This window comes from Lepidothrix coronata, unplaced genomic scaffold, assembly GCF_001604755.1.
Source record: "Lepidothrix coronata isolate B3197 unplaced genomic scaffold, Lepidothrix_coronata-1.0 Scaffold3, whole genome shotgun sequence".
NCBI lineage: Eukaryota > Metazoa > Chordata > Aves > Passeriformes > Pipridae > Lepidothrix > Lepidothrix coronata.
In genome coordinates, this window is record NW_016690183.1 from 11,872,757 (window position 1) to 11,900,167 (window position 27,411).

The 27,411-nt window shown below is 38.9% G+C and overlaps 1 protein-coding gene across 3 annotated transcripts in view; it reads left to right on the forward strand.

Moving 5' to 3' along the window:
* Nucleotides 1-27,411, forward strand: part of ELMO1 (engulfment and cell motility 1) — a 315,174-nt gene that overhangs the window by 77,561 nt on the left and 210,202 nt on the right. For all 3 annotated transcript variants that reach the window (XM_017823374.1, XM_017823383.1, XM_017823392.1), the window contains 3 exons: nt 3,997-4,047; nt 13,395-13,564; nt 24,593-24,628. In XM_017823374.1, the coding sequence (XP_017678863.1) occupies nt 3,997-4,047; nt 13,395-13,564; nt 24,593-24,628 (257 nt within the window). The remainder of the gene's footprint in view (nt 1-3,996; nt 4,048-13,394; nt 13,565-24,592; nt 24,629-27,411) is intronic.

Here is a 27,411-nt window from a genome sequence, read left to right on the forward strand (position 1 = left end):
AATGGAGAAAGAATCGTTTCTTGCAGAATATACCACCTAAGGAGTCTTTCTGTTGTGCCTTTTGCAATCGGATATGTCTATCTTGTATTGGCCTCATTAGCCACCAGTGTGCTTGTAACAAATATGGATAGAGCCTCCTAAATCTTCATTCATGAAGCCTAGCTATGATTTTGCTAGATATAATATTGCAAATGGGGCTTATTTGTACTGATAATATAACTGCTGTTTTAATCCTAGATAACATTTACAATAAACCTATTTTCTTGTTATGGAGTTTTTTAGAGCCATTTTGCATAGTACCATTGGATAGTTCCTTCACAGCTCAGGATTAAGCTTTCCTAATACAACAGCATGAACAGTATCTACAAACCTCCTGTACACTTGAGAAACAGACCAGGAGTATCTTGGAAAAGGGTTTGTTTGTTTGTTTTTGTCTTGTTTGGTTTTTTTTTCCACCATAGGTGGTGGTAAGCCCTGTCCTAAATAGCAGTGTTGCTAGTAAGTATGATTGCCAAAGCCGTGCTGCTGTAATGATGTTCTGTTATCCTGGAAAAGAAATCCACAGGATATCATCCCAGAAACTAAGCCGATTAACTGTGTGTAAACGTTGCAATTGAAATTAACTGGCATGCTGACTACTGCATCACACAGTTAATGTAGGAAATCCTCTTGGCTTAGTGGTGTGCTTATACACTGTTTCTTGGTATGTGCTTAAGCCATTATTTAGAGTGAATAAACAAAATTGTATTTTTTTATTGGGCAACAGCTAACCCTTTTCAAATTTTGGCTAGCTTGTGACTTGATTTTGAATACTTTCAGAGAGAAGGCGTAGGCGGTTTTCCTTAAGCCTTTGTTTAAATCAGGAGTTGAAGATGAACTCTCTATCTGTTGAGGTAGCAACAACTGAATTTACAGTAGAGGACAAGCACACGCACCTTGCTCTGAGGCAGACATAATGAAAGATCCGTGGACTTTGTGTGTTATGGGCTCTGACAAACTTTGTACCTTTGAGTCTGAAACCTTTGGTGTTTCAGATTTGTCTTGCTGATTAAACAGAAGGACTCCAAAGAAAACATCCAGTGATGCTTTTAATACTCTGCGTGTTCTTTTTCCTCTGATATTTTGTATATAACCTGCTGACGTAAGGTTACTCTGGAAAATAGTACTTCTCTTGTTTATCCCTATGGGGTATCTGAACTTTGACCTGGTGATCGGCTTCCCTTTTTCCACTTGTTTTTAAATTCCTATAACTACTGAGAAATAGTGTATTTTTAACAAGATATTTTTCCTTGCTAGCTTGGTTGTAGATTCAATCTATGCAATTTATCTTCTGTAATTAGAGGTTTTAACCTGCATGATTTACACTCTAGAGAATATATCAGATTAAGACCAAGTTTTTATGACTTAGAGTTTCTGTTTGTGACAAAACTACTGTAATTGAACAAACTGTGGAGCATGGTTTCAACTGAAGAAACTATGAATTAATGTAATTCAAGCTGTGACTGACACCTTGCTGCTCCCAAAAAGGTGAGATATAATTCCTCCTCATGCTTCCCTTCTTCTCTTTTCATCCACTGCTTCTCTTCTCCCAGAGATGTGGTTCCACCATCTTTCTTGGGTTTGCGCTGTTGCTGAACTCTTGTAAAGCTTGTTTGTGTCTGTTAACAGAAAACTTTCTTGTCTTTACTGCTGGAACTAATTTCTGCCAGGTTAGTGAGACTGACCCACAAACAGATCTGTCCAGTACCAGAGCTCGTGCCAGGTGGAAAAGGAAGCACACTGGTGGGAGGTAGAAGTACTCAACTGTTCAGCAAACTCCTCAGGTCTCTGGAGACTACTCTGTAGCCTTCTTACTCTACGCTCAGCACCTCTTGTTTGCAGTGGACTAAGAGTGTTTACAGTGATGTTTACTGTGGCCTAGATTAGGTGACTTAACTTGCTAAACCAAAAACTCATTTGTACACCTGATTTGGTAGTTCATGTTAATCGCAGCAGGAAACATGAGAAACTTTTAAGCCTAAAGTTTTGCTGCTACAAAAAATAAGCTTGTGTGTGTGCTCTTATTTATGTTTAAGAACAGTCTATTTGTTTATTAGCTCCAATGTTTTCATAAAGATGTCAGTGAACTTTAACTTCTGAATGTGATTGGTACAGTTTAAGTTGTTCAAGTGTTGTCTGATTCCCTGATTTTAATATTGTTTCATGCTGGGATTTGCTGCCTTCCAAATAAAGCTATGTCTATGTGTGCACACACATACTCTGTCTGGCCTAACGCACCTGAGGTCCAATGGCTTAGTCTAAGCTGTTGGTGGAGGTAGATTTAGCCTATTCTCACTGTCTGTCCTAAAGCAATTGCTTTTATACAGTTCCACAAATCCAGGAGATAACAGTTTAAGCCACCACAACTGTTTGTGTGAAGTGAGTTTGTTTCAACACTGACTGAGATTAAACCACACAAATGCACTATTGCCACTTCACAGAGATTCCTTAGACATGATGAAACGTAGCTGGGTCTGGTGCTGTTTTACAACAAGAGGAGAAAATCTGGCACTTTGTTTTTGCTGTGGGAAGTCACCCTGTATTTAGCTGCTCACCCTTTGCCCCAGCCTGGCTGGCCTCCCAGAGGCTCTTCTGGCAGAAGGAGACTGCTGAGGGCTGAGATGAATTAGTTGCATATATAGGCAAAGATGCTGTAAGAAAGCTTCTGCCTTGTACCCCCTGTGTTGTCTGGCACTTCAATTATTTCAGTTAGAGTGAAGAAGTCTTTGTGGGTGGAGAGTAGCTAGTACCAATCCCACAGACAACTTGGATACCGAGAAAGAGACAATGTACTGGAGTTTTATTTTGGGACTGCTTGACCTCATTTCAGGCGAGATTTATCTGTTTTTTAGCATTTTGGATTTGAGATGTGTCGGAATGGGAAGAAGAAAAAGGAAATAAATTTGGGAAAAACTGCCTGAGGAGAAATACACCTTCTTGGTTTTTTTTGGCTAAACACCAGTCTGCAAAAAGCTTGCAATGTGGTCTTCAGTACAAAATTAGCTCTTCTCTCTTAAACTGTTAAGGATTCCTCCAATTCCTTTGACAAGTTAGGGTATTGGCTCACGAACAAGCTGCTGAACTATGACTGACGTTGTGACTGTGCACTGTGCTATACACAGTCAGTACCTGTTAGTATGTTCATTGTGCTAGGTACCTTGTTCTCCTAGCCTGTGGTGAACAGGAGGTAGCTTGTTCAAGGAGGGGGAGGCTTCTCTATGCTTACCACAGGAGAAGACTATGCTCATGGGCTTTGACCACAAAGTTGTAAGGACAACTTAAGCTTATGGCATGGCAACTTTTTCATCTACCCAGAGCTTTAGTTTAATTGAACACGTTATGTGAGTTTAACCAAAAGAAAATGTTTAATGCCCCCTCTTTCTGCCAACTGGCTAAGGAGAAGGGCTTATGGCATGTTTGAACTTTGCTTACTGCTAACTTGCAGTACTTTTTTTACTTTGAGGGAGAGTACAAAGTCGTGGTGGCAGAGTTCAGTGGGTAGGTTCCAGTGGTTTAAGTCAGCATGTTCTTCTTATAGAAAACAGAGAACCACTGGGATAAATTCTAAATCCTGCAGATGTTTAATGACAGGTTTCAGCAAACTTACAAACTCTTCAAGTATGTACAATACCAGAGCCAGACACCATGGACAGTATATTTCAAAGAAATATTTAGAGGTTGCCAATGGAAGCTAAACTTTGAAAAACATGAAGTCACTCTTGAAAGGGTTCAAATTTGCTAAGTATCATGTCAACAGCCACCTATTTCTTGAAGCTAATGTTATATGCCTCAGTGAGGAAAATACTGTATAGTTGTTAGCTTACATATGAAAGAGGGAAGCTTTTGCATGCAGACAGGGGAAAATACTGTTGCATGTTTAGTATGACGTTCTGCTCAATGCATGTTTCATCTTTTTATGTGAGTTTTCAATGAAACCTTTGGATTTTTCTCTTTCAGAATCGTAATGAAATAAAAAACGGAGCCATCCTTCGATTAACAACATCTCCGGTGAGTTACTATTGTGCTCTTCTCTTCCTTCAAAGTGAAGATTCAATTAGTAAATCATTGTGAACTAATGGATGTATTTTTAAGGTTTATCCACAGTGTATCCCACAATCCTCCTGCAAAGGTTATGAATTATGGAAGCAGGGGTGATATCTCTGAGTGGGTGGGGTTTTTTGTGTCTCACTTTTCTTCCACTGGGAACAACTTTCCTGTCCGAGATACTTCTGTTTTCATGCTGACATTGCAGCCTCACTCAAGTTGCTCCTTTTCTGCCACAGAGCTCAAAGCCATGAAGCCAGGAGGAAGGGCAGGGATTTGAACCATAGAGACCTCTGTTGGTAGTCTCAGGTCAGAGCTGTCCTGCTCTCTGGGTTCGTGTTGAGTGTAGCAACTGTAACAGTGAGATTTTACGGGATGGTGGGTTTTTTTGCTGGTGTGTTTTTTGGGTGTTTTTATTTTAATATTTTTTTAAATTTTTTTTCCAACACTATCTCCTTGCCAGCTTCTGGAAAGCATGGCAGAGTTGCTGGTTGCCTTGAAATGGTCCGTTTTACTGCTGAGTTGAGCAGTACTGGTGCTACATGCTGAAAGCCACTATTAGTCCTGGAAGATGAATGCGTAAGGCAGCAGCAATCCCATTTTGTTGCTGACAACTGTAGTGTTCCATTAAAATGCTTTACCTCTTCATGGTGGTGTTCTATCTTCTGCGGATTCAAAGCGTTATTATGACCAAACTCTGCCGCCCAGTAGCTTATTAACAGAAAGCACTTATCTGCGGCCAACTGGGCAAAGGCAAGAGATCTCCATTATCCTTCATCATCTTGTTCAGTTGTCTTTGTATACAGAGTTTTATAGTCATAAAAATAATAATGGCCAGTCTTCGCGAGCGAAGATTTGGGAAAGGTCATTAACCCTTTGAGCCTGCGCAGTGGATTTTTTTGGTGAGACACAGCTTGCGCTGAACTGAGCCCACCCTTTAATCCTGAGGTTCATCTGCCGGGGCCAAGCAAACTTGGACAGTGGCAGTGAGGTCCCCAGGACGTAGGTTTGTTTAGAGTGACCTTCTCTTAGATGGATTGCCTCACAGGGCTGACGAACTCCATCTGCCCGGGGGGCTGGGAATCGAACCCGGGTCGCAGCGGTGAGAGTCCTGCACCCTAACCACTAGACCACCAGAGTCATAAAAATAAACAGCAGTTTAAGACCATGGCTCTGTCACGGTCTGTGTGGCTCCAGTCTCTTGGCATATGTCTCCAGAACAACCTTGTACACCGGGAAGCCACTTGCTGGTAGAGTAAACCCCACTTGGTGGAACTTACTCAGAAACAGAAAACCCCAGCACTAGGTCCTTCTAACCTCTGGGACTTCTTAAGAACAAATATCCTCTCCAGTACTGCCCAGACTTGTGATCTCATGGAATCAAAACAACATCTGTGGTTCCTCAAGAACCAACATGGTCCAAATGCACTGTATGATTCTTTTTGTGTAACCACAGCATGGAGTAACCCCATGAGATGACTCCTGGAATCCTCCCCTGTCTCAAAATCCACAACCAGTTGCACCATGCAAAACTGAAGAGAGGCTGTGCTGCCACTGATCTGTGAAAATGGCTGGCTCGCTGTTTTCATGATACTTGGATCAAGCAATTAGAAATGTGACCTACAAACACAAAAGACAAATTTTGGATGTAGAACACTTTCTGGTACTACCTATGGGCAGGAAGGTGTGATTTTGCATAGGGCCATCATCTGCTTGGTGAGTTTCTTTGGGGATTTATCTTAGGGTCAGTTAGCCAAGACAGGAGTCCTTAGGATGCTGAGATATTGCTTGTTGCTTACCAAATTATGAACTTCTCTGGCACTGGCCTGCAGTTATGAATGACTCAGCCATCCTGTTTTAAGATAAAGGCTGGTCTACTCCTGAGTATTCAATATTGATATTTATCCCTGAACCAGTGTTTGTTTTCAAACTTACTGATGTTTTTAAAAAGTTTTTTTTTAATTTTTTCCCAAAATCAGAGAGGTAGTTTAGAAGGTTTTGAAGGAACAGATTGGCTTTTGTCAGATTAGAGAGTATTTGTATTCTTTCAGTAGATACAAAATGAAGTTCTGCATGTTCCCACTCTACAATAGCCTCTTTGCTCTTTAAGGTACTGTTGAAATGGTCATCATAGCAGTACCTAAAATAGATAGATTAAAGGCTTCCAAGCTGTGGTTTTTAAAGTGGTGACCCACACAGAGCTTGTCGTTTACCCTGAAAAGCTAACAGGCCATCTGTTTCCATTTTTTCCTCTGAAATTCCATATGAGAGGAGCAGTAGTTGGAAGAGATAATGTGAAGAACAGGCTGCATGATACACTCCTGCAAAATGGGAAAGATGCTTTCTTAGCTGTTAGTACTGGGTGGGCAATGTTTTTCTAATCATGTGAAAATATTAAGATTCTGAATTCCTCTCCCCCCTGCCCCCCCCCCCTTTTTTCTATTGTACAACAGTATAAAGCTGAAACTATCTTTCGCCTTCCACTAGAAAAAGAAAATCATACCAATAAAATTGCTTTATGAAAAGGTGGAGGAATTAGGGAAGAAGAGAAAGATTGAGAGAACTTAAAAGAAAGCACATATGGATTATGCAGTTTCTGGGATAGTTTCAGAAAGACCTGAACTGCCTACTTCCTGGCTGTTGTGGGGGAAAAAAATCTGCCCTGAACTTCAGAAGTCTTTTGAGGAAACCTTTTTTTCCTTGAAGAGTTGAGAGGAGTTGAGTTGACCAATTCTGAAGGCTGCATGAACTTAAAATGCTTTTCTAGTGATTAATTTTTATGCAGTTTATTACCATGACAGCCAGTAGTCTGGCTGTACCCATTCACAGTTGCATGGCCTGAGTCATAGAAATTTGGGTGAGAAGGATGAGATACGATCTTTTCGAGTCCTGTTGTCATAAGCCTAAAATTTTTTTATTGCTCATGTACCCAGAGTAGGTGCTATTAAAGATTAAAAGGAGAGAGGAAAGAAAGTAGAAAACCATAATCTTTTGGGTTGTCTTTTTTAAAAATAGGATTTGAAATCTGTCTCCTCAAATCTAAATGTTAAATATTTTCTCTTTTTTAATCTCGAGTTTGGATTATTTTGTGTGTGTATACAGGGATCTTTTTCTGAAAACCATTGTTAATATTGCAAGGGCAAAACTGCAGTTATGGTGTGCTGCTAAATCCATTATAAATACTTGCCTTGAGAGATTTACAATGTGCCTATTTTAAATTTCTTTGAGTTAAAGGTTTGCAAATGCCGGTCGTTAGGCCTGGTGGGAATTTGAACTGCCTCTTTGTTTCCGTAGGTCTGTTTGCTAAATTTGTGCCATTCTCTGAAAAGCTGTTTTTTCTAAACAATGCTATTTTTTTTCCCCTCTATAAACCGCTCACCACACAGACACTGTTTCCTAGGTAACTTGAGTACAGATTGAATTTCTCTCGTATTATCCCTGTTCCTATATCATCTTTCTTATTTATTTTAACCTCTCCTATCATCTTTCTTACCAGCTCTCTGGGCTGTTTTGTGTTTTTGCAGTTTTCTGTGACCTGTTTTCCCCCTTTGTCCATTTGCATTTCTGGAGGGACTCATCAAAAGTTTCTTATGCAACTTTTCTTTGTGTTTGAACATATGTGACAGTCGAAATGCCGTATCGCTATTGCCTGTTTTGTGATACCTGTATTCCAATGCATGGTGGGTAGGTGTATAAATGAACTGTTAATTGCTCCCGAGTGTGAGACTGATCCAAAAGGAGTTTTGTGTCCTGCAATGCAGCAAGCAGAGTCCAACCTTTTAGTCTGTTCAACTGCAGGATTTCTTCAATCAGATCCTGCAAATCCTTCTTCAAATGACTAATCCTTTTTAAAAGATGCTAAAATACTGGGAAAATTAAATTAAAGGAACTGGCTTCCTTTTTTAAATTTAATAATTTCCTAACAGAAATGGTTATTTGAACACCAACTGTTTATTTAAAAGTAGCTTCTTGGGCACTTACAAAACATGCCTTGCTCATTAACTATATACCTTAAACAGTGAGTCAAGGGGTAGCCTTTTCTGATGTGGTTTTTATGGGGCTCGATAATTTATGTTTTTCACATGTTTTTCTTTGATCCCTTGGTCAGAGATCAGTTGAGTTTTCAAACTTGTAAGTTGTTTGTAGGCAGATGTATTGCGTTATATCATGAGCAATCATGTAAATAGGGGTGTTCAGTAATAGTCATCATAGTGTTTTCTCTGAATGCTTCTACAGATAGGAGGAATGTGGGTTTTTATTTATATGTGATCTCAACAAGTTTTTTTAACCTGTTACTGCTTATAAATCTTAATCCTTTATCTTTAAGTAAATGTTTAGGATTTGGTCTATAATCTTTGCCCTACAACTGCTTTAATATATTCTGTAAATGCATAAATTTTTGCAGTTCTAACCTATGATTGTGCTTATGTTTATCATGTAATGTTAAATTAGTTGTTAATTGAACTTTATACCAGAAGCATTGACCATGGAGGTCAATAAGCTACTTTTATATTTGTCTTCTCATAGTACAAGACAAAGATTAGAGAAGTGAAGTTGGGTTTTGTCTTTTTACAGACAAAGGTTTCATTTCATTTTTTCAGGTTTCCAAAGACATGTTTTGAATAGTAAGCAAAAAGGATTGTTTCAAATGCAGCAAGAGGGAAAAATGCTTATAAAACATTGAGAAGTGGCTACTGATTGCATAAGCTTATTTTAGACGTATTTACATAATATGTATGGTTATGCATCTGTAATGCTTTTGTCATTGATTTAATAAGTGACTCTAGATGTGACCATTTCTCTATTCCTGCTCCCATAATTGAGTATTGTGATTCCATAGGACTGCTCAATGTGTCAGGTCTGTACAGGGCTTTAGACGTGGAAATTGTGCTTCAGCATTCATGTAAAAGATGTTAGCAATTAATTATGTACTAATTAAAATGGAATCTTATTACCTATCTGGCATCACACACTAGTCAGTCTTGGTGGGTCTGTTGAATCTGGTATGTGCACAATGACAATTATGTAACGTATCGACTCCATTGGTCTCTGACATATATGCAGTTCTAGGTGAAGTAGCAATAACAATCTAGGAAAAAGCAGCAGTTTAGGCATTTCAACACTGAGCAATTTCAATTAAACCACAGAAATGCACCTGTTTGGTTAGTACAAAAGTGTATTTGATAGTTACTGATGGTCTGAATGCCCTTTTTCTAGCAGAATGTTGACTAATGTGACAGCAATCTGTAAAGGATAAAGAAGATAACCAATTACATAGGGGTAAAACAGCAATTTAAATCAATGGTCCAAATTTCTTCCATAGCACATTCATGTTTGATAGTGGTTGCTTTTGGATCTGTGACCTCCCTCTCATCCTTACTTGTTGTATTTTGTACTCTGTAGAACCCTGAGTATGTGTGGTTAATAAGTTGCTTTCAAAGTTTACACAAAGTATTCGCTGGCAAAGAAATGATAATTTGATTGGTAGAATCTCTTGTTAGGATGATCTTGGGATTCTTAACCTCCAAATGGCTATTTAAGTCTCTAAGCAAGTCACATTCTGGATTTAGGTCATTAGTTTTCTCTTTAAGCTGACAATCTCATCAAGCTGCTCCTTTTAAGCACTGCTACTCCCTATGGGCAACCTTTCTGGATGTCCTTGGAGCGAGTCATTTAAGACTAGACATGCAGTTTATGCCACTTGACAGCCTTTTGAAATGCTGGGGCTTCAATAGCACACGTTTTACAAACTTCCCTTCCTTCCCTTCTTCTAAACAGGAGAGCAGTTAATTCTGCCATTCATTTACTTGAGCAGCCACATTTCTGTTAATTCCCTCTAATGATTCTCAGTTGTGGAGGTTTATATATATTTTTTTCTTACCTGAGTGATATTTCAGTAAGAGTACAGACATGGCAGCCAGCTCTGCTATTGCTTTAATGAGCTGTGCTCTCTGTCCATCCACTGATGGCTTGTAAATCATTAAAATGGCTCTCTGGTAAACATTCAGAGCATATTTCATCTGGGTTTCATTTTTTAATGCAGTCATAAGTGAGCTGTACATTCCATAAGCACATATGAGTGCTATGGCAACAAGAACTAGGAGGCTTGTGAGAACTGCATGATGTTCATCAAAGCAATATTTTCACCCATCAGGTATTTGGGACAACAACATCCAATGTGACTTCTGTCCATGTTTCCAGTGAGACATATACCAGCACTCTTGCTAAGATAAATATTTGTTTACCCTTTATTCAAGATTTCCTCTGTCCTTGTCCGTTCTTTTTCTTCCAATAGTAGAAGGAGCAAAGTTTATTGGATGCAGTGTCTTGCAAAACTTGTTTATTGGAAGAAAACTACAGCTCTGTGTAAACTTTGGTGATGGAATATTGACATAGCCAGATAAAGCCTATGATGATACTAAGTGCTCTTTTATGTGCTTAAAACAGGGCTGAACCACTTTTGTAACATGGATTTTTGTGCTCTGTAGAGGGTACCAAGCTGTGTCTGAGTGAATATTTTCATTTTAGTCTGGTGAATTTCAAAGCTATCACTGACTGTGGAGGAAAGAGGATTAACATATCTCTGTTGATAGGTTGGTCCGGCTCTTGCTGCTGTTGTGCACTGTAGGTGAGCTGTTATTGCACATCCCTGTACTGATGTTCTCAGTTTGGGGGAGAGGTAGGATTAGCTCTTTCCATGCTTGGTATTGATATGTGTGTAATGGAACTGACTGGACTGGCAGCAGCAGTTCACCAGCCCAAGGTGTTCATGCTAGGGCCAGAAATGTCTCCTCAAGAGAAAGGGTGAACCAGAGATAATCTGATGTCAATGTGTATGAAGAGGAGGCATTGTTTACACAGCACGTTTACACAGCTCTGCTGCCCAAAGTTTGCCCACTCAGACTTACTGGTTGAGCAGCTCATGAGAGCCACTCAGTCACACTGAACTAGCTGTTTTGTTCATCTTTTCTATTTGTTTCATTTTCACTGAGTCCAGGAGCTTTCAGAGAACCAGGTTCCCATGGAAAGCTGGAAGAGCTGTATCCTTCAGTAGGCAGATAGTGGGGGTGGAAACTTCCCAAATCTATGGCAAGTAGAAGGCATGTGCACAATTTTAATGAGCTTAAGGTTAAATTTGAGCAACCATGTCCGAAGTCAGGGCAATGCAGCTGCCATGGCAGTACTGAAAATTTTTCAGTGTTTCTTTTCTGAGGTGGTCAGGAATTCAGACATTGCATGTACTCTGAGAAACGGTAATGTTTTGAGGATGCTTTGCATCTCTGAGTCTTCCTGAGTTTTTATAGTGGGGAATCTAGAGTAAGAAACAGCTCCATGAATGAGGAAGTTTGGTAAGGTAGGTGTTGGCTGTTGAACTTCTGGTTCAGGTAATGATAGTTGCTCTGAGTTTTTGCAGCTAATTATACAAGAGTACTTGAGCAAGATTTTCTTCACCCTCCCTGATGAAGGAAGAGGGTTGGAGGAATTATTCTGTTGTTACCCTGGAAGTTGAAAGTTAGTGGTGTCTATTTTTACTTTTTCCATGGACTTTGGCAAATGGTTTACCCTACCACCTGCTTAAGCTTGAGAGATACTCTTTTAGTACCATTTGAGTAGATGTTGCCATTACGCAGAGACTCTATAAGCCCTTGTTTCCCCATTAGAACTCAAATCCACTGGTAGAGTAGGTAACTTAGAGTGGCAGAAAGACCTTTTGGATGACAGGTTTCTGCCTTTTTATAGGTAATGTAACTGCTATTGGTAATGTAACTGTAAATGCTAAGCTGTGTCACCCTATACTTTAGGCATGAAAAAGCTCAGGACTGAAGATATTCCATTTCTTCTCAATACTCTCTTAACTGAAGACGTTAACCACAGTTATACTAACTAGAAGGTATTTCCTCCCTGTACAAGCTCCTTACCACATGGGTTCTAGCCAAATGCTGACTGGAGATCATGCATTAATTTTTCTTTGTAAAAATGAGAAGTAACAAACCTTGCTGAGGACAGTGGAACACTTAACTTACTAATGTTTTTTGAAACAATCAAAGTTATGTAGCTAGGAAGCTGTATCTGTAACGACACAGTGCTGTTTTTTTTCCTGGGCTCCTTGTTTAAACGTTCACTTGCACTAAAAATGACTGCTATCTCAGGATCTTGATCTACAGAGATGACCATCTCTGTGAAAAGTATATTCATTACTTGAACAGAAAGGGAATTGTCTGTCAGCACAGCCCTTTCTTCTATATTTCTTCTCCAGCTGAGACAGAATAAGCATCATCTCAGAGAAAATAACTCTCAACAGAATTTGCATTTAATTTGTTTTCCTAATGACACGTAGCCTCTCATTCAGCTTTCATTGGGTGCAGGTAAGAAATGAATTTGAGGAAACAGGGTTTTGCAAGTATCTCTATACATAATGAGGAGGATTATTTTTCTAAGAAAAGTATTGTCTAGCTAGCTATGAACTGAAGCTTTTGAATATTCTGTTCAGGTAAGTAAAAGCATCAAATTGAAAACGTGAGATATATTTTAAAGTATTTGCATGGCTAAAGAGAGAGACAATTTAATATGCATTATTTAAATATTTCTTTAGCTTTTTGTCACCGATGTCCATTTTAAATTTCACTCTCTCATCCTCTATTTAAAATATTAATGGTCAGAATAGCCTAACATATGAGGATATTGAATTTACATAAAGATGCATGACAGATAATATCACAGTATTATGTGGAAACTAATTATTCCTGTGCTCCTCATTGAGAGACTGTGAGTTTTCGAACTCACTGACTGCGAACAAAAGAAGAGGGGTAGGAAGGAGCAGAAGACCTGAAGCTGTCCTCTATTTATATAATCTGATTAGGACAGTATATGGTCCTTGTTGTTAAAGGTCATGAAAAATGAGTAAACTGAGTAAGCATTGACAGGAAAAAATGTGCCGCTGTTATTATACTGAGATTGTCTCATTCAATTTGTTTTATTTTGATTTCTACTTTTATTGATGTGACACATAAGCTCTTCAAGCCAAAGGCTGTCTTTTGTAATGCTTCCATTTTACCTGAGACAATGGGATATCTGTCCATTGCTCATCTAATGGTTCTACAAGAGTCCGAATAATTATAGGTAAATATGGAGTAATACTTTTATGAGAGTAATTTGTATTTGAGCTACTTTTCTGAGCATGGAAGTGTTAAGTATCATTAGGATTAAACATGGCTATTGTTCCTACTTAATTTAACGTTTTATTCATGATTTTCATTGTAACAAAAGCTTTTTTGTTGTTTTTGTTTTTCTGTGTTTTGTTTCTCTCTTAGGCTCAAAATGCACAGCAGCTCCATGAGAGGATACAGTCTTCTAGTATGGATGCAAAGTTAGAAGCACTGAAAGACTTAGCCAACTACTCACGGGATGTTACATTTGCCCAAGAATTTATAAACCTCGATGGCATTTCCCTCCTAACGCAAATGGTTGAAAGTGGCACAGAGTAAGTATTCTGCTTAAACTCTGATGTTCCTTCTGTATGGGGTGATTTCCTGCTCACTTTCTGAGTACCTGACGTATTTCTGTATACAACTTCTAAAATTATATAAAATTAAATATCTGATGAGTTCTGGGCTTTTAGGATAATATATTAATTATCAATGAGAATATTTCTGTTTTAATTTCCCCTAACAATGGGCTAGTGGAGACTCGGGGTGAGCAAACTAGGAAGTCACAAGTACCCTCTGTGCCATAAAATTCTGGGAAACTGAGGTCCTAGTTTCTTCTCTACTACTGGAAATTTGATAAACCATTGATAGTATATTTAAAGGCTGATATATAAGTGATGTAATCTGAAAATCATGTTTTAAATTTCACATTACTGAGAACATGTGGAGTAAAACCCACATGTAAAAAGTGCATTACTTTATTTCCATTTTTTCTATTGTTTTGATCCTGGCTGGGATTTTTCAAATAGCGGTGGTTTTTTTGGCATGAAGTTGAAAGCTAACCTCTAAAAAAAACACTTACTCTTTACCAGAACACCTTATTTCACTGTTGGTGAAACTCAGGACCATAGTCCTGAGTGAGTGTCCATTGGATTAATGTGGATTGTTGCACTCTTAAATTATGTTCTAACATTAGACTTTTGCTTTCAAATAAAAATTTTAGTCCTTTGCAGTCAGTGTCAACCTCTACTACACATGAAGAAATCAACAGTACCCACGCCCCTTTTGGAGAGAAAGAAAATGCTCTGAAAGTAAATTTCTTATTTGCTGGTGGTGTTCAGTCTTGTGAGCCAGACTCCAAAAGTAAATTGCTGAAATCAGTCCAAATCCCCTCACAAATGTGCTCATATTCCCTTGGATTCAATGAAGTAAATAGTGTTAGGAGGTAAAGCAAAAGTAGTAAGTGGACTTTGAAATAGACCACAAATGGTCTATGAGGGTCTCATACAAGATATACTGGGGATCTTCCACAGAAAAATTAACTACTTTCTAGAATCCAGTAGTCCATAGATTGGACAATGTAGAAGCATGCTCTCTCTGATCCCTACCTGTCATGTGGTCAATGTTTTATTGGACTCTGAATCCTTATTGCCTAACTCCAGCTATGTACCACATTTCCAATAGCTCGTGGTTTCATCTTCAGCATTTTGGGGCTATGGTCATTTATTTTTTGCAGTGATGTGGTCTGTGGCACACATCACATGTTATACCACTTTAAAAAATGCTTCTAGTTATCAAATTTGTCAACCTGTTTTATATTCCTATAATATTTATTGTTTAGGGACCAAATTAGGTTTAAAAGCAAAGACAAGTTTAAGTTTATGTAAACTCAGGTACACAGTTGCTGTGCTAATTAAGAAATATACTGAGTGGGCAGGCTCATATGTGCCTATAAGGATGAGAACATCAGCAAATTAAAAGTCACGGCCCCCGTGGTTTATTCATGACTCTATTTAGGTTAAATAGTTTAACTTACTCCACTGCAGAAGGTATTTAAACTAAAGCACTTTATTTTCTATTGAAACAGACAGGGAACATTAACATTTTTTATAAGTTCCTTTTAGCTGCACCAAGGCTAAAGGAAGTGCCCTCCTCACCCTTCAGATGTGTTTGTACCACTGTTTTGTTAGCTGTGGGATGAGCCAAGTTGCAGCAGACTGGTCTGGATTAAAAATAACTATTTAAGAGGGAAACTATTTCAGGCAGCAGCACCACTGTTGAAAGAACTGCTCACAAACTCCACCCTGATAATAATTCCTGACTGAAGGTATAAGTTTTCAAATCACACAGCAAACTTGTAAACTGGACATATGGGCAGAGTTTATTACCTTTTTTTATTTATTTTTTTAAATTTATTTTGGAAGTGACTTTAATTTGGAAGGATTTAAGTCTTTTCTTTTTAGCTAATGTAATGTGTCATCAAAGATACATTGATCGATCTACCTGTCTACTCTATTTATCAGTGTTTCTGCCTGTGGGGAGAAATACACTCTAGTTTGGACATTGGACAAAGACTCAGATTGTGAGAGTTTTCAGCAGATTCACTTGCTGATGAACTCCTGGTACTCACTGCAGGCTTTAGTGTTCAGCAGCCTAGATGTTCTGCAGCCCTGAGGGTGTCAGCAGGTCAGGTTTTTCCAAGTCTGGTTTTTCAAAGGGAGTTGTAAAGCAAGGACATCTGTGCTACACTGTACATTCCCTTCTGCTTTTGTACTGTGCATCACTGGCTGATGAGTGCATACTTAACAGAACTTTAAATTTAATGAAAGTAGCAAACACGCACAGGCTCAGCAGCCTAAACCTACCATGGTGCTGCTGTTTTCTTTTCTCATCTGACTTCAAGCTGATGAACCAATTTCTCCTCTTCAGGGTCTGACACTTCTTGCTATGTCAATACACTGAGGTAACAGAGAAACTACCTCAGAAGAACTGTTTCTTTGGATGGCTAGTTTTGGTTTTTGTTTTATTTTTTGGTGGTGGTTTTTTGTTTTGTTTTTTTTTGTTTGGTTGGTTGTTTTTTGGGGATTTTGTTGGTGTTTGTTTGTTTGTTTTGTTTTGTTTTGTTTTTTTTTTTTTTGGTGCCCTAGACTGTCAAGGAAAAGCAACTGGGGTCAGTCAGTTGTCCTCTTATGTTCTCTGTTCCTGTTTTTGCTTGGACTGCCTGGAGTACTGTTAATAAAAGGTCCCCTGCAAGGTGCTCGCTGAAGGTACAAATCAGACTGAAGACCTGCTTGCCATCAGCTCCCACTCTGGGCTGAGCACCCTCAGCAACGTGGGGTGTGTGGCTGACCAGGTCACCGAAATGCTTCAGAAGGAAAACCTCTCTCCTTTTCCTTGCACAGGTACTTGCCCATGATCATTTAAGTGTCAATAGGTGAACCTACCCTAACAAATATTAGCATTATAAAGGGCAGGGGGCAGGTATTAGAGGAGGAAGGAGGATAGAAATTTCTGAGAGGGTCAGAAACTTTTTTGATGGCCCAGTTTCAGAAGGCAACATACTTTGTAAAGATATATTTAAGGTGTATCTTCACTGTGGAGTTACCATGGCCACCTTTGAGTTACTCATGTTGAGCCAGCACCTGAGAGCAGGTGTGTTGTGAAATAGTGTGAGAGTGGCTGTCTCTGCTCTTGTATTGCGCTCTGGGTATTGGCACTAAGACCCTGAGAGGGTCAGCAGGAATGGGACATACCCCTCTATGTGCTTTCCCAGCTGCCCGTGGGTTAATGCAGCTGAGAACAGCCCTGCATCTGTAAGCCCAGGCTGAGTGGTGCCTCTGTTCACGGTGTACTGCAACTGTGCTAAAAATTGGTGAATTTTGTTAATTCAAGCTTTATTCTCTATTTTCCCCAAAGGGGCAGGCAGTGCTCATTAGAAGTACCATCATGCTCAGTGCAGAGTTGCTCTGAGGTTTTCTTTGCACATGGAACTCATGTTAGAGGCAGCTCCTAAGTTATAATTTGAGTGTTTAATCAAGTTTTAGTGGGCAGCCTCTGGAAAACAAGACTCCAGCTTTTTACATAACTTTCACTGAGAAAGAGGCCTATGCTTTATTTATAGTTGGCTTTATTTATTGTACCTCTTAGTCATTATTTCAGTGAAGCTGATGACTATAAAAGTACAGTGATGAGAGTAAGAGAAAGTAAGTCCCTGGATTTCTAATTACTTCTGCTTCATTTTGCAGGTGATGAAAAGAAGTAGTAATATAAAAAATTGACAAGAACTAACAGTATTTCCTAGTTAATTTTCCATACATTACATTCCTGAATATTGAAGAAAATTAGAATTTATTAGAGAATAGCCTTTCCAGTTTCTTGCTGAAAAATAAGAAATTGAGAGAGTTTATTTTTATTTTGTTTATGTTGTCAAAAGTGGTTTTAATACTATGTGTAGTTACCATAATTTGGGCCAGATCTCCTTGAGTGCCTGCTACTTAGAGCAAATACACTGTAGTCATGGTTTGTGCTGGGACAAAGCCATAGGAGTTGGTGGTAAGCAGATTATAGGGTGTATGGGGCCCTAATGAAGCTGAGAGTGCATCTTGTCTATATGAGTATATTTATATCAGCAGAAATGCAACATATCTCACACACTGTCCACATGTATCTTGTTGATTGCGATGGCTTATCTTTGTTTTTCCTACAGGCTCATTCTTGATTCCACAGCATTGCTATGAGTCTCTTACTAACCGAAAAAGAAAAAAATAGATGGTTTTATGTTTATTTTTATGGTTTGGGTGATCTATAAATTATAGCAGAGACTGCAAGACAAGTTAGGTCATGAAGAAACAGTAAATACTGATTTCACTTTATAATTATCCATGGTGTCCAATAATTTCTCAGACTCTGTGCATTTGTAACACCAAAGAGTGGGGTGGATGTGCACACACAGTTATTTTCCTTTTCTTAGACTTTTCAGAAAGAGATTTCCATAGCACTCCTAATGCTAAATTTTTATCTGAAGCCAGTTCATGCCTAGTTAAGAGGAGCTGAATATGCAGTCCGTTTGGCTGGATGTACAGATAATGTAAAGGGGAAGTGTAAGAGTGTCCTGCTTCCACCTCCCCACCCCAGACAGCAATGCCCTAAAGTGAGTCAGAAGGAGAGCAATGCTATTAAGTCCTAGTTATCATAATGACTGAGGAAAAATATGTTCAGGAACCAAGCTGGAAGAAAGAGTCATGTCTCCTTGCTACCCCGTCTGAGATAACATAGTTTGCTCATTACATAGTCGAGCCTAGAACTTGTATTTCAGAAAATCCTGTCTGTATAGATAAATAGTCCTTCTGACGTAGCAGAAGACTGGAAAAGTTATGGGTTTTTTTCTTGATGTATCAGGAGAGTTGTGTGACTGGGACAGACTCACAGCCTTCCTTAGAAGGAGAAAACTCCTCATAGTGCCTTATAAAGCAAGAAAAGGAAATGGAGTTCACACACCTAAATAGTGAAAGACCAGAGAGTTGATAAAAGGAATCTGTATTTATTTTTGATAATAGTAGTAATAGTAATCATCGTCATCATCATCATCTCATGACTGGGAGGAAGGCCTATGCAGAATTTTCACCATTTTTTTTAATTGACATTATTGTGATCTCTATCACTTGTCACTTGGCTGAAATAACACATAGTTTTTGCCAAAAAAAATGAGACTATGCTGAGCCTAGCTGTCTTGACAGTAACCAGAATTGTTTCTGCTGCTGTTGAGAAGATTATTCTCCAGACTTTTTCTTCATCGATGACGTTGTGCTGAGCAGCTTTATAGTCATACAGCCATGGCACAGGTCCACACTAGTTGATACTGCTTGGACAAGATTGCAGATAGCCTGGTTTTAATTTTAAGATAGTTGTAATTGCTTAGTGTGCAAATTGGAGAAAAAAACACTTGCTTTAAAATGTGATGGTTATTAAATTTTGTCATCCTCCTATTGGAAATAATAAATGCAGCCAGATCAAGTTCATTTAAGCTTCTAAATAAATGTATATTGGTATGTTTTTTGAGTCTTGACTAAGAGGAACCTTCTATTGAGCACATGTGGTTGTAGAGTTGGCAGTTGTACAGCTGGAAGTCTCTGAGACAGCAATTGTGCATGATTTAAGGACAAATTGCATTGTTCAGTGAAATTCTAGCTCTTGGCTTGTCTTACAGAGATAATACTGTATACCAGCCCAGTGGAAAACTGAAGACAAATTGGTTTGGAATTATTCCGACTTTAACACACTTTTTGGGACAGTTGCTCGCATACCTGCTGATGTTTTTTTCCATCCCAGCCTGATGAGTATTTCAGTAGTGCTGTCAAAACGTTTAAACCAGCATTGCTCACAGTCACTTGTTCCTATCCTGCTTCATCTGAAGAGTTATGCCAGTATAGTTCCTACGAAGCTGGACTAGAAAATTGGTGTAGATTATGAAAAGTGACAGTAAAGGCTCCTTTTAATGCCATATTCCTTAACCCAGTTCACTTCCCTGATTGAGCTCACAGCGGTGCCCCAGAGAACAGTTGTGCAAGTGCAACTCAGATAAATGGAAAACGAATTTTCAGAGAATATGAACAATACTAAACTAGCAAGTTTTTGCCGCTGTATAAAAAGTAGTCCTTTTCCACCCTTCCTGGCTACTGTGTATTCCCTACTCCCTCTCTTGGTCAGCTCCAATGCTTCACAGCCATTTCTATGAAGCTTCACCAGGAAGCATAGATTACTTAATCCAACATTGCTGCCCAAATCAATTCTTGTCCAGCAGGAGTTTTATGGAATCTTCAATTCTTAGTGTTTCTGTAATGTCGGGAGAGGATAACTATGAGGCAAAAATCCAAAAGAGTATATAAAATCAGGTAATGCTACTGTGGAGATGGTAAGGGCAGGAGAATGAGAAAAGGCTGCAGCCCTATCTTTCAGTGCAGTTTCCATAAAGGAAGAAAGTGGAGTAGGTTTTCTTTTTGGAGTGGCTTTTTTATTGGTTTACTTTTCTCCTGCTTGTTCTATTTCGGGTTTATTTCCCCATCAGTCTTCAAACTTGGATCGTACCCTCCCTCTCAGCACACACAAGTATAATTTCTCTTATATCCTTTATATATACATAGCACACACTGTATGTTTTAGATAAAAACCTCATCTAAGATTGAGCCGTCAAAGATCACATCTTTGGAGAGGGAGAGCTGATGCTCCCTGCACTTCTCCCCCACCCCCAAAAGCTTTTTCTCTGGGGTTGTTTTCCTTACTTTGTCTGTGTTTGGGAATATTAACATTTAAATGACCCCTGTTAAGTGGTGATATCAACACCCTGTTGACAGGAACGGGAATGAGGAGAGGAGACAGTTATACCGGGTTTTGTTTGGCAACCGCTTCTGTAAAATGTGATAAAAAGAGTAATTCCAGCAGTGAATTTATATTTCCAAATATTCTCCAGAGTACCAAGGTGGACAAAACCAATTTTTTTTTTTTGTTAACTCTAGGCAAAAGTGTAGTATTTGAGAAACTGGCAAAAATAAGAGGAAGAGCTTAAAATCTCCGCTTCTGTGACTTTCCAGGATGTTTTTGTCTCTTGGACTTTGGTGACTGTGGGATGTCGTGGTGGCTGTGAGGACTCCCAGTACTGCTGTGTAACTTAATAATAATTTTGCACATTTCATCCAAATAACTTATTTCAACCTCAGGCCAGAGTCATTCCTGGACTTAATTTATATGTGATAGCCGTACCTGCTACAGACAGAAACCAGAAATATGTACTCGTGTATTTGTCTTGTATTCCTAAGCACTGCTTGTTAGCCAGAATTTTTGCTATCCTTGTGTTTGCCTGAAAAGAAGTAGCCAAACAGTGATTTCCTGTGCTTAGCAGGTCATTCATCCATCATGCCATCAGTTTTCCTGTACAGGAAGAAGTTTTTGTGAAATCTTCCACCTTTGTTGATAGTGGCCCTCTCTGGGGTCATACTGCATGAAAAGCTTTTATCCTAAGTGGCACTTTAGTACTATTCTACATTTGTTTAAGCAGTGCAGGCTCAGAAACATCTGCCTTGGTGAAGTGGTGTGACTGCTTGGTATCATTAGCTCCAGTGGGTCCGCACTGGCTTCCACAGTGTGACAACATTTTAGTTGTTCTTCCCGGTGCAGACAAGCCCTTATTGTGCACTGTAAGTTACCCCAGTTGGGGTTTAGATTTGAGGCATCTGGTCTTTGTGCAGCAGTTTTTGCATGTGAACAGATAGGATTTGGTCCGGTCAGGTCCCTGATAACCTGTGTTCCATTGGAAGCTGCTCGGGATTTTACCTGCAGTATTTGAGCAAGTAGTAAGTCTCTATGTCTCGGGGAATTCCAAAAAGAACTGCTGCTCCTTGGAATTCGATTGGAAGTATCACAAAGATCCTTTGAGGCCAAACAGGGAACATATCATGGTAGCAAAACGTCTAACCCAGTAATTTGTCATTCATGTTTATTTTGCATTATGCTGGCATTTCTGTTGAGATTTCTCCCTGTATAAAAATTGCTGTCTGTTTTTGTCTTTCACCACTGTAGAATCTCAACCTTTCACAACTGCTATTTAATTTACCCTCATAACGTTTGTTCTTTGGCCGTGGTTTTGTTCCCATTTGTGCAAGTGCAATTGAGGGATGGTTTCTTAAAAAAAAAAAAAAAGATAAATATAAGTATTGAGCTAATTACAGTGTCTAGATCAGTAAGGCTTTCAGCAGTTTTGACCATACCTGTGGCAACTCACCAAGAAGGCTTTTATGGAACTGTTTGGTTGCTACCACAGAGTCAGACCTCTGGAAGAAGCAACAGTTATGTATATATAGAAAGAGGAAGGCTGATGGAGGTGGCAGACTGTACTTAGTTCCTTTCCAGGCTGACTTGCTGGAAGAATTAGCTTGGCTACTCCTTCAGCGGTGACTTTTGCATGGTCTGCGGGTGAACATGAGAGGAACTCCTGCTCGTGCCAGGTCCTTCTCTGTTACGTTTTGTTTTGGTGATGGATGAAAATAGCATACACTCCTTTAGAGAACAGCCTCCACATCTTCAGTGGTAAAAGTCTATCATAGTCATGCTGTCCTGTGTTGCTGCAACATCTGATGTCCTAGATTGATTCCTACTTTAATCACACCAAAGCAACAGAGATCAGTAGAAATGATTTGGTTTAGTACAGTGGTTATCTTTGCTCTGGAGTAAAAGTTTTCTTTGTATTACTTCACCAGAAAAGTCATATAATTCAGTTATTTCTGCACATTATACTAAATTTATTTTTCTTTTACTTCACACGTCTTCTGACATCAAGTTAACTGATTGCCAGTTAACTCATGATAGATAAGAGTTCTGTAAATGCTAAGAGAGTTGCTGTCTAAATGTGTTGTTCTAGGCCTCAGACTTTTATTCTTTAATCCATGTCTCAGTCATGGAGAAAATGCTCCTGATTATAGCCTATGGGGAAAACCTCATACAAAACCCAGTCTGTCCTTTGAAGTGCTACCAGTTGGCAAACACCACACTTGTTTCTCTATCAGACAAACACAGCACCAATTTTACTTGCTGCTTAGCTGAAGTCAGTACCTGGATGAAAAGCAGCTCTTTTAAAACTGGCCTCAGTAGAGTGCTATGAAGTTTGGCTAACATGCTGCAGAAGGTTACAAGGATCCATGCACATTTGAGAGATGACAAAACCCATTTGTGGTGGTGATTGTTTTTTGGTGGCTTAGCAGTCTGCCACAGCAAGGAAGTATTGCATTTGCAGAAGCATAGGAGTGACATTCTGCTGAAGCTGGAATCTCCTACTATGGAAAATGCTTTGAACTTTACTGCTCATAAAAGCATGTTGAGGGTATTTTCCTCTGCTTTTTAGGACTGTCTGATAATCAGGATGCTTTTTATTTGTTCATTTTTACTGGCTGCACAAATAGCTGTTGTAGCATAAAAGAACCAAAACCACAAAATACAAGAAGAAAATTTTGTTACTTTTCTAATTTGAGTTAGGCTGTAGCCCAATCTGTGTTTGGATACATGGTAAACTGTGCCAATACTATCTTCAGGCATGAGTATTGCAGCTCAAAGCTAGCAGTGAAGGATTTTAAACCACTGTTCCTGTGATGTACTCTTTCTGTTTTCTCCACTGATGGTTACGCAAGCCAGCCCAAAAGCTGCCCTCCCTGAGACTGGTCCTTCTTGAAAAGAGGAAAATGTAAGGTGGGAGAAGTTACTGCTGTACCTAAAAGGAAAAAAAAAACAAACTATCTAGCCATGTTCTGGGAGAGAACTGAATCAGTGGTTGGAGAGCGTGGAGTCCTAGAGCTCTTGTGAGCTGAATGGCATTGCTGTGCATCTTGCTGTGACAGCAAGTGCAAAGGGGAAGATCTGGTGAGAAGGTGAAGGGAGGAAAGAGGGACCTCTGTGTTCTCCTTTTGAACACTAGTCTGCCCAGTGTGGAACTGCAGCCAACCCTCTGAAATAAAACTGTGAAATAGATTTAGGAGACAGAAGATGGGGTTACATAGGAGAGATGGATTTTTTTTAAAATTATTTCTTTCTATATCCCTTTTTTATGTTTGTGTTTTAAATAGAGGTTATTTATGTTTGATGCCATTTTTGCATTGATACTCTTTTTCTTCAGCTTGCTTAGAAGCATAATCAGCAGTTCTGAAGCCAGTTATTAGCAGGAGGATAAATTGCAAATTGCAATTAGTGGGCTACAGCTTTTGAATGCACTTATTATTTGCCCTCTACCCCTTCCTCCCCTTAATACTTGGCTTTCAGTTTCTTGAATATAGTATTGGCCTCTTAGAATCTGAGTCAGTAAGTGACATTCTTAAGCTCGTTATTGTCTTTCTCGATGGGTGGATTCAGCACCTTGGAGCTAGGCATGTCCATCGGTGTGTGAATTTGAAGAACAAAAGAGCTATGGATCAGTCTACACATTCTGTTGAAATAACCTTGCTGAAGTGTATTTACGTGTATTCATTAAGCTGGTGCAAGGTGGTTTGGAGTTATTGGGTAATTGCAACTCTGTTGTTAAAATCCCAGGGTAAATTCTTTGCCACTCTTTGAAGCCAACAGGAAACTTGTCCCTGACTTAAGAAGGTCATGATTTTGGTTTATGTTGGTCCTAGCTACACAACTTTCAATGATGCTGATGACTCTGACATCAGTATTAGTAATGGAGACTACAAGTAAATGAGTTCTCCCGGCAATGGACATTATCATATCATAACAACAGGACAGAAAATGCTTGATGTGTGAATCTTTATTGTTTTGTACCAAGGGCTTTTTACACAAATACTTAAATAATTTAGGATGTCTAGATATGCTTTTTTCCTAACAGAAGTTAACACAAATATTCCAAACAAATATTTGAAATTAATTTTGAATGTTCTTTACCAGTTACTGAACTGTTTTTGTTCACAGCAAATTGTTAGTAATGTACTGCCTCCTATTGTATGTCTGTGAATTTTATGAATCAAGTATGGGGGGTTGTGTATGCAGTAAATAGAGTACAGATGTTTTAAAGTGTTTTTCCTCACATGCAAGTTTTAATTTTGCAGACGATATCAGAAATTGCAGAAGATAATGAAGCCCTGGTAAGAACTTAATTAGATCATCACCTTGCATACTACCTCTTCTTTTGCATGACTGAGTTCAGGCCCTTGTGCTAATCTTTATGTAAATATAACTGTGCATATTCATTCCGCAAGTCTTCAACTTTCTCTGTTTTCTGCTCTTTGATGCCCGTTAAAATTTTCTGATGAAGCCTTTTTTGCTTTGCCTGTGGAATGAGTGTTTCATTTCTGTAACTTCTGCAAGGGCTTTTACTATTTCTGAAATAAGGCTTTTGCTTTGTTTCCTTTTTTAATTTCAGCAAACAAATAATTTCCCCGCCTTCCCCAATTCCCCTCTTGAATTTGACTGGCTTATGTGGTTGATAGTTGGCAATTTTAATGGTTGATGTTAGTGAGATGAAAGTAAGAGTCATTGTGCCAGTTTGAATTCCTTTTATTTACTGGTCCCAGGTAATGCTAGTTGCAGATACCTGCATAAAAAAAACCTTTAGTATAGTAAAGGGCATCATATTGGAAAGTTCAAAAGCCTGCTTATTTCCCTGATGATTTGGAATGGAATTCTTCTGTGTGCTTGAAGTTAAGCACAGGCTTTGATAAATTGGAATCCCAAGAGATGTTCTAATATCTTGATTGGCTTGCAAATTTGACATCTCAAGTATAAAACCCAAGGAAGCAAAAGAATAATCAATTAAGCATGTGTCTGTCACTCTGAGAGCTCGATGTGATTTATCATGTGGAAATGCAGTTCCCCATCCAAACCCATTCTAAATCATACTTTCACAAATCTACTGTAAACCAAGTTCTGAAACATTTATTTTTAAATCATTGCCTAATAAATAAATTATACAGTAAGAATGAATTTGGCAGGAAATTTAAATCCTTCTTCTGAGTTCACCTTCTCAACCTAGTACAAAGCAACCCAATTCATAATAGAAAAGCTTAGATTATGAGGAAAATTATGAAAGTGGCATGAGGCTTATGGAATTCTTGGCATCATCAACCTGAAGCATTACCTTGGCAGAATTACACCTGAAGGCTGTGCTGCCATTCAGCAGGACCTTGATAAGCTGGAGAATTGGGCAGAGAGAAACCCTAGTGAGGTTCTACAAAGGCAAGTTCCTGCACCTGGGGAGAAATAACCTCAAATACCAGAACAGGTTGGGCACTGACCTACTAGAGAGCAGCTCTCCAGAGAAGGAACTGGAAGCGTGGTGGATGACAAATTGACTATGAGCTGGCAGTGTGCCCTTGCAGCCAGGAACTTAACTTTGGAAGTTAAATAGTGCCAGTAGAAATTTCAGTTTACATTGGGGTACACAGTTCAATATGTTGAATTTCAGCATTAGTATGTGGGATGATACAATTATAATGGAAAGTATTGAGTTTCTCACTTGTGCTGAAAAAGATACCAGAGCCATTGGTCAGGATGTGAAAATAGTTCTGGAAGCTGGCCTGTTCATATGTTTTGAAAGTAAACTGTATACACTAGTGCTCTATGAGTGCAGTTATTGAACATCCTGACTATTTTCTGACCATGTGTTAATGGGAAAAGATTCAGTGAAACAAGAACTTTAAAAAAACCCCTCAGAGTTTGATATACTGAACTAAACTATAATGCTTTCCAGCCTCCACCTGCTGTCTTCTTGACTAAGAAGCTTAAAGAAACCAAATCCTAATTTAAAAAAAGAAAAGTTACTTGGGATTACAGGATGACATCATAAAGTGACAATATATCATTTTACTCTGGTAGCTTGCACATGCTAGCCTGGCTTAATTAAAACCTGATTTTGACAGAAGGGCTTTGTTTAATTGCTTTCTGCACTGAAGGAAATTCGGCTAAAATGTGACTTTCTCTGTCTTTTCAGCTGTAGGTGTTTCCATTTTGTTTTGGGATTTTATTTATCCCATTGCGTCTGATAGTGGAATTAAAAAAAAAAATCCCATGAGACAGCTCTATTAATTGACTTTTGCATTGCAGTTCTGAGTTGTAGTCAAACCAAGCTGATTGGAGAGTGCTGTCTTTCCCGTTTAGTCGTTCCTTGTCTTTTAAGAAAAGTAGTCCATTTAACGAAATTGCTATGAAATGAACAAAACCAGGAAATTAAAAGATGGGGAATGAGAGAAACGGTAATTCTAATCACATCTTCAGTGTGTAATAGTTCCTCTGGGCTAGTTTCCTACGCTTAATGTACCTTTAAGTGGATTTAGCCATATTCCATAATCTTCACCTGGATTTATTCAAGAGTAGTTACAGTTATGTTTAAAATTCACACCTTGTTTTCTTTAATCAGAATTAACTTTCAAGCTTAGAGAAGCCCTGATACTAGGGTTACAAAGGTATTTCAGGTTTTTGAAATGCAAGTCGTTTTAAATCAGTAAGGCTGATCCCTTCTAATGAACGCACTGAAACTACCACAAAGAAATATTTCACTAGTGCTTAGCACGATGAAAAAGAAAAAAATCTGTGTCAGTTGCAGTGTAGCAGTTAAGTGCATTTCCTGTAATCATCTAAAAAAATAGGGCAGCAACTATGCAGATTGTTCCATCATTTTCAGCTGCACTAAGGACCAAGTAGGTGCGAATCGCTCCTAGTTTGATTTGACAGAGGCTTAGCTTTACCCCTGGAAAGGTTGCTTGAATAAACAAAGCAGTGTAGAAGCAGTGAAAAGGATCTATAGCAATGTAAAAGGTACTTGTTCACACTGTGCTGGCAGAGCAACCTGCTACATCATCAGTCTTCTTTTTAGACTTAGATTTTTGCCCCCATGGCTTTTCCAGAGCCCTTGTCTTGTGATGATTAGATA